Below are 8390 nucleotides of genomic sequence, written 5' to 3'. Positions count from 1 at the left end.
TAATCAGTATAAACACTAAAATATTTTTAACAATAAATTTTATTAATTTATATATATATATATTTTAAAAAATATAAATACAAACTGGATTAATTTATGTATACAAATTTTAATAAATATAAATATAAATTATATTTTTTATATATAAAATCTTATAAATATTGGTCAAAATTATTACTAACTACGTATTAATATAAAATGATAATATTTACGGGTGATATAAAATTTTTCTAAACATAATGTTTTAACAATAGAAAAAAAATATCGTGTATATGGCGCACTCTTTCAAAAAGTTAGTTATAATTTTACCTCTTTAAAAAAAAGTTATAATCAATAAATTCCTTGCTGCTGGGGCGTGGTCCCCACGTTTGAGTTTGCCACTATAAATCAAAGGTTGGGGGCTCTGTCTTCTCCCCTCACAAACACCCCTGCATTCTTCTAACCTTCTCCCTCGCCCTTCATTTTTGCACTTCAATTTCTTTTTATTCAACAAGTTACGTATTTCAACTTCCTCCAAGCCTAAGTGAAAAGGATAATAATCAGTTACAAGAATTAGTTACTTAGTGCTATTTTTTTGAAAGGTTGTTATGAATCAGTTTTGATTAGTTAAAATAAATGTTTATATTATATATTCATACCATAGAACTGATTAAATTTTGAGCCATCATTACCTAAATATAATATAAATATATCAATGAATTTGTTTTGTTTACCTTTTTTTTCAGTGAGATTCTATCAAAGATGACGCAGCAGAATGTGGTGGTGTGCAACACCAAATCCAGCGGAGACTTGTCGGTTTTTCCGGCGGCGAGTGCGGCGCAAAAGCCACCGGTGGGTGGAGGGTACATTTCCATTTCAAGGAGGCCAAGGAGGGTTCTCAAGAACCTTGAGATCAATGGAGATAACAGAATCAACGCTTTGGTTGAATCCATGAGAGCCTCTTCCCCAACTCATCTCAAGTCCACTCCTTCTTTGACTGAAGAACATAGTTCTTGGATTGTGAGAACCCAACCCACCTTAACAGAACTCTTTAATTATCAAAATTATTTTCTTCTTCTTTGGTGGTTCTTATAAACTTCCTTAATTACTAGCTTGTATTAGTAGTAACATATAAATATGAAACCTGATTGGTGATGATAACCAAAACAGCTTCGCTATCCATCGGCATTGGACATGTTTGACGAAATTATGAATGGATCCAAGGGGAAGCAAATTGTGATGTTCCTTGACTACGACGGAACCTTGTCTCCTATAGTCGAGGACCCTGACCGTGCTTTCATGTCGAATTCGGTCAGTGTCTCTTTAAAATATGGACTATGAATATGTTACTAGATAGTAGTTAGACTAAAGAACTTAGGCTAATGGTTAAAAATACTGGCCAAAAACAATAAATTCTGCTGGTTGTTTTTTCTTTCTTTTTGTTATCATAGATCACGTTTAATTTCTATTTTTGAAGAAGACCACATTTGTTCTTATTTGGTTGTTTCTTTAGATGAGGAAAACGGTTAGAAAACTCGCAAGGTATTTTCCAACTGCCATAGTCACGGGAAGATGCAAAGACAAGGTCTACAATTTTGTTCGATTGGCAGAGCTATACTATGCTGGGAGCCACGGAATGGATATTAAAGGACCAACAAGAACTTCCAAGTACAACAGAGTAAGCCAGTTATTTGTATTTTACGTCCGTCTTAATTATTTATTGTATAGTAGTATAGTACATAAGTTAAAATTAAATTAAAATACAAGTTAATTTTAATGTACCTTCGTTATAAAACAATTTTACACGCGTATTTAATCACATAATATTATATCATAAAAAATAACTACTATTTTTATTGACTATATATGTGAATTGTTATAAAAAAAATAAATGTGATAGTACGACTGTGTAAAATATTTTATCCGCATCAAAATTAAATTTATTAAAATTGTTCTCTTTTTTTTTTTTATTCTGTAAAAATTAAAACTCTTTTTTTCTTTGACATTGGGTATTATGGCATGCTGTGCAGGATAGTAACGCAGAAGGAGTTCTTTTTCAACCAGCAAGTGAATTTCTTCCCATGATAGATGAGGTAGTGTTTGGAATATGTTCTTAAAGATATTAGAAACAGAAAATTGTGTCATTTTCATGCTTTATAGAAGAACTGGAAGTTTTTTTGTCTTGAAATAACAAAAAGAAGTTAGCTACCGATGGTCTCTATTATTGTCTTAGTTACTAAATAGATTCTTTAAAAGTTATAAAAGTATTTCTTTATCAATTTAAATTAAAAAAATATTATGTTATAATATTAAAATTTATATGACTAAAAAAATTAGAAGTAGTCAATTCTTTTGATAAAGAAATGAAATAAAAATTTAGTATAAGACAAATATAAAAATAAAATAAAACTCATCACCATTCATATGTCTTTTCTTTTATTAATTTAAGCTTTATTTTCTGTCATAATTTCATAATTCAGTAAAATCTCTCCTACTTTATATGAGTTGTTTTATATGGATGACTTTATGAGTTGTCCATGCAACTTTATTTATTTTTTATTTTTTTGGCCTTTCTAAGGGAATGGTTTTCATTATTTTAGAAAGTTGGGGAAACAATTATTTACTTATTTGTTTGATACAATTTTAAATTTTTTAATTAGGTGTACCAGCAATTGATGGACAAGACAAAATCAACTCCTGGAGCTAAGGTGGAGAACAACAAGTTTTGCGTCTCAGTTCATTTTCGTTGTGTTGATGAAAAGGTACATACAAGTGCTCCTGAAAATTAAAAGTTAATAATAATAATAATAATAATAATAATAATAATAATAATAATAATAATAATAATAATTTGCTTATAATTATTATGTAAATTGTGATAATACTATTATTATTGTTATGTTCATGATAAAAAAGCCTAACTCAAATAATTATATAATTTTTAATAGAAATGGACTGAACTTTTGCATCAAGTTCAATCAGTGTTAAAAGAGTACCCTAAGCTTCGTCTTACACAAGGAAGGAAGGTGAGTAGTCATGCTTCTATTTCTTATTCTTATTATATTATTTCCATTTTATTGGGTATTTAACTTTTTATATATCCTTATATATTCATGTGTATGTTCTAAATGGAAGCTGGGTCTTGTTTTATCTCAAATTATTTTCTTTTAAATGTTTTGTAACTAGTCAGTTTATCTATTTGAGAGTTTATTAAGTATATTTTGTTTTAATATTATTTAATAAAAATAGATAATTATTATAATGATTACAGTAGACTCAACATAAAATGTGGGATATTTTACAAGAAAAACTTATGGGTCATTAATTTTTATTTATATTAGTTAATAATTTTAGTCAGCACACAAATTCTACTAATACATTTAAGTTTTTTTTTTAACATTAACTTATATAAACATGTTAATATAATGGTTAAGTGCTGACAAAAAAAAATTGTGTTGATTTTGTAGCACGATTGATATTTTATTTAGTTTCATGTAATTTTTTTTAATTAACACAGGTAGTTGAGATTCGCCCCACTATTAAATGGGACAAAGGCAAAGCCTTGGAATTTTTACTAGAGTCTCTCGGTGAGTTTCTAGTAATATACTTTAAATATTTGCTTATCCTTCTTATTGTCACAATTAAACATGTGCTAAATAATATAAAGATGATTAATGAAACATGAGACTAATTATTAGTTGTTATTTATATTATTAATAATAATCATGCTTCCAACTTGAACAACAGCATCTAATAAATTAATAATTTTCAACAGGATTTGCCAACTGTAATGATGTATTTCCAATTTATATTGGTGATGATCGAACCGACGAAGATGCTTTCAAGGTATCTTATATTAAAGATTTTTCATACATACATATACATTAGTTATTTAATGATTGGGACCATTTGTTATATAGAAATTAAAATGCAAAAATATTTGATAACAAAAAAGAATTAACAAAAAAAGTTAGAATTTATTTTATTTAATATTCATTAATTATTAATCCTGAATTTTTTTTTTCCTTCCTAGCTAACATTATCGCTAAAATGTTAGTTCCAACTAATTAACATTTTTGAATATCATCGTATGTATGCAGAAATTAAGAGATAGAGGCCAAGGTTTAGGGGTTCTTGTCTCAAAATTTCCAAAGGATACAAGTGCTTCTTACTCTCTTCAAGAACCTAACGAGGCAAGTAGGATAATGATGTTATTCTATATGTGTCAAATTAAAATATGCCTTCGTCTTGCGTAAATTTGGTGCATTAAAAAAAATACCAAAATGTTGGAGGGTTAAACTAGTCATAATTTTTTTATTTTGTTTGTATGTATTTATTAATTATTACTAAAATAAATGTATAATATATATGTAATAAGTGTGTAATAAGTGTATAATATTCCGACACTAATGTACCTAGACGCATAAGTGTTTATGCACATTAATTTGTCATTATATCAAATTAATCAAATTAACAAACATTTACACCCTGAGCACTTGAGTACAGTGTTTGGTTAAAAATAAAGAAAATGAAGACACACACGACGTGCATGTTTCATTAGGGCTATATAAATGGAGATAGAAACATTTTCTGTCCTAAAAAAAAGCAACATTTCTTCAGTTTTTCCATATCAAAACATGAGAACAATGAAGACAGAAGATAAAAGATTTATCTATCTCGAATACATATAATTTTATTTTTGTCTTTATTTTCTTTTTATTTTTTTACATAGTATATGCCCAGAAATATATCCAGATACCCAGAAATATATGCCAAAATATATAATATTTTTATTATTTGTTTAATTATCATTACTAATATATTTATTGAATTTTTATGCAGGTGATGGAATTTCTTCAACGCTTGGTGGAATGGAGAAAGGTATCCATGCGAGCACGTTAGTGGGTATAAAAGTAATATATATGTAATAATAATGTACATGAAATTACATATACGTATGTAGTTCATTCCCAACCTGCCATAATAATAATAAGAAGTGCAGCTTGGATACGACGTATATGTAGTAGCTAGTGGTAAACTAGAGACTAATATTAATATAGGACATTTTGTATTATTATTATGAAAATGCAAATGTCTATATATATGTATGTATGTGGAAAGAAGAAAGACAAAAGTGTCTTTCGTCTTTATTTGTTTGAGAATTGAAAAGCATGTCTTCGTTGTTGTAATTAGATAAGTTAAGCAGTGAGTAGTACAAGTAAACGCTAATTAAGCTTGTGTATCTATGACTCCGATGCGAGATTGAAGCATTAAGATTAATTAAAGTTGTACTCTCTCACTTATTTCTTTGTTGACCCACTTTTTATTAATAGTAATGCTAGGAGCCAACGAGCTATAGTTCAAATGATATAGTCTCCTTATACTCACTTAAGAAGTTGTAGATTTGAGTCTCTCTATTTTCGGTAAAAAAAATTGTAATGCTAGAGGGACAAAAAAAATTAAAACTTATTTTATTTAACATTTAATTATTACAATAATTAATAAATATTAAATAAAATAAATTCTAATTATTTTTTGTTAATTCATTTTTGTTACTAAATATTTCTGTTTTATTAATTATAGATTTTTAAAAAATCATCATTTATTTGGTTATGACTCATGAGTACTATTGTTATTGAATAAACTACATACTAAAATAGTATTTAAAAGATCTTGACGCTGACAAAAAACATTCTAAAAGTTACGAACGACAAAAAGTCCTCCAAAAATTTTAAAATTTGACAACAATATCCAAACTTAAAAGCATGACGTTACAGTGAAAAACGCTGATCTGACAATCAGAAGTGTGCTGAGATGACAAACTCTTTTAACCCTACTATTATCTAGATTTAATAATTATTTTATTTAGGTGACATGGAAAAAAAATAAAAAATTTTCCAATTTAATCTCAAGTTCAATATGAAGAAAACCCTAATTAGATAATAACTGAAATTTCTTAGTTACCTCTAATTAGTCTATTCTTATTAAGTAAACGTTTTGTCAAAAACACTCAAAGATCACACACAGAAAGAGTGAGATATCCTTTGTTCGAGATATTCATCTTCCCGCCACTGACATTGTAGCCAAGGTTGCATACAAGCGCTGTTGAGGAAGCTGCTTGAAACATTGTTTGTCGCCACTCCAGGAACCATCATTTATGCTTAATCACAGAGGTAAGGCTTTTCTGAAACTGATTTTTACAATGAGAAGTTGTATGTCTTCATCTTCATTGTTGTTGAGGAATTTTTGTTTGTACCTTTTATTAGTGTATGAAAAATTTGATTACTCTATTTGTAGTACTTAGGGCTTGTTTGATTGCTTTGCTTTTCTAAAAAGGTTCTTACAACAATCATTGGACGTCTTTTGATTCATTGTTCTTGAGAAATTTTTGTTTGTACCTTTCATTTGTGTGAAATATTTTGTTGCTCTGTTTTGCAGTACCTAAAGCTTGCTTGATGGAATCTTTTTCGCATTTATTGTTATGTGTAGATATACGATGGATGGTCTTATAACATTTGTGTATCACCACACGGGTAAAATGCAGAGGATGGGGAGGGTAAGGTTTAGTATTGGGGTGTTGAGTTTAGAAATATTTTATCTTCTATTGTGCTGACAAACATTTGGTTAGAGTTTAGCCCAATTAGTTTTTATGATTGATTGTGTATTTAAGTATTTCAAGATTTGATATTGGCATTGATGCTAATTCAGTTATTTATAGAAAGAATAAACCATCAAGATCAAGATTTGATGTGGATTTGCAAGAGATTGAAGACACTGTTAAAATTGGAAATAATCATGACAACTATGAGGATTTGATTTGGATAGCAATAGCCAGAAAGAATAATAAGCTTCTTTCTTATAAGAAGGAGGTCAGTCATTAAGAAGAAGCAAGAAAAAAAAATTCAGGAATATAGCCTGCACTTTGATGGTCACTATTCTTTTTCGTTGTGTTTTGATTTGATGATTTAGTCTTAGCGTTTGTTTGTAAAGCTCGGAATTGTAGCTTTGTTTGTCTTGGCTTAGAACTAGTTTAGTTCGTTTGTCTTTGTCTTTGGCTTAGTCTTGGAATTGGTTTTTATAATATTGGCTATTGATATAGTGAAATTCAACCATAATTGTTGTAGAGACTAGATGTAGACATTATTGTCACTTTCTGTAGTTACAAAAGACAAAAAGAAAAAAAAATCTCCTACTTGCTCAGTAACACGTTTCATATTTGAAAAAGTGTCTTGATTCAAACCCCTCTTTCTCAAGGCTCATAAAACCTATAATTTGGCATCATATCTATGGCTTTAGGAGTCAAGTTTAACAGCTTAGAGAAAAGATCCATAGTGACCAATCTAGTCTCTTTCAACCTAACCGAAGGACAATCCTACCACCATTTACCCTATTTCAATGGACTAACTATTCCTATTGGAAGGAGAGAATAAGGATCTTCATTCAAGCAACATATTACAATCTCTAAAAGATCATCATAATGGACTTGATATTCTAACAAAGCTAACACCCGAAGGTCAAGTCATCCCAAGGAAGATGAAGAATGGATAGAAGAAGAAAAGAAAAGGTAGAGTCAAATGCTAATGCAGTTAACATGTTGCACTATGCTATAAATTTTGAAGAATATAGAAAAGTCTCCATGTGTAAAACTATAAAAGAACTATGGGAGAAGCTTTAAGTGACTCATGAAGGAACCAATCAAAATATAGAAACCAAAACTAACATGATGATGAAAGAATATGAATTATTCTTCATGAAGGAGGAAGAGTCAATGGACGAGTGATAGACCACTATTTTATGATATATTTTGGACTGAATTGAGTGGGTTTTGTCAACTATTCTCGCACTTCTTCATGTAAATTGCATGTTTTTAAGTTTCCTTCCTAATTTTGTGCTATAATTGAAAACATGCTTCCTAGGCCTTTAAATCACTAATTTTTAATCTTCTGTTATTATCATTCGATACCGTGATATGTGCATTAAGTGATTACAGGATTTATAGAGTAGGAATGGCATAGAGGATGAAGAGGAAGCATGCTAAAGTGGAAGAAACACAAGAATTTGAAGATTTGAGAGCTGGGAGCGACGCACGCGCATGGCTGATGCATACGCGTGACCTTGTGCAGAGCCCACCAACGCATACGCGTGGCTGACGTGTGGCTGACACGTACGCGTGACGAGCGTCACGTGTTGAAATTAACAGAACTCGCTGGGGCGATTTCTGGGCTGATTTAGACCCAGTTTCAAGCCCGAAAATGCAGACTAGAGGCTAGGATGGAGCTGAGACTGAAGACACTTCACTTTCACTTTAGTTTTTTTATTAGTTTTTGAATTCTAATGAGAGAAATTCCTACTTCTCTCTAGGGTTTTTAGCATTCTTAGTTTTGCTTGGAATTGGATCTTGAGAGAGCTGC

At 29.7% G+C, this 8390-nt stretch overlaps 1 protein-coding gene across 2 annotated transcripts; it reads left to right on the top strand.

Moving 5' to 3' along the window:
- Positions 1 to 414: 414 nt before the first annotated feature.
- LOC107624416 (putative trehalose-phosphate phosphatase J) lies at positions 415 to 5282 on the top strand. 2 transcript variants are annotated; one of them, XM_016326910.3, is made up of 11 exons: positions 415 to 581; positions 726 to 999; positions 1150 to 1290; positions 1493 to 1657; positions 2010 to 2072; positions 2640 to 2741; positions 2928 to 3005; positions 3497 to 3566; positions 3755 to 3825; positions 4080 to 4172; positions 4822 to 5282. In XM_016326910.3, exons 2-11 carry the CDS (start codon positions 742 to 744, stop codon positions 4879 to 4881), a joined length of 1101 nt encoding a protein of 366 aa, XP_016182396.1. In that variant the 5' UTR covers positions 415 to 581; positions 726 to 741; the 3' UTR covers positions 4882 to 5282. The 2 variants fall into 2 exon arrangements, with proteins under 2 accessions (XP_016182396.1, XP_088364244.1); XM_088508118.1 differs by having other exon boundaries at positions 439 to 493.
- Positions 5283 to 8390: the final 3108 nt, after the last annotated feature.

Source organism: Arachis ipaensis, chromosome B10 (assembly GCF_059453495.1).
Source record: "Arachis ipaensis isolate K30076 ecotype BB chromosome B10, ASM5945349v1, whole genome shotgun sequence".
NCBI lineage: Eukaryota > Viridiplantae > Streptophyta > Magnoliopsida > Fabales > Fabaceae > Arachis > Arachis ipaensis.
The sequence above is the reverse complement of the archived record's forward strand: the minus strand, read 5'-3'. Positions and strand labels throughout refer to the sequence as shown.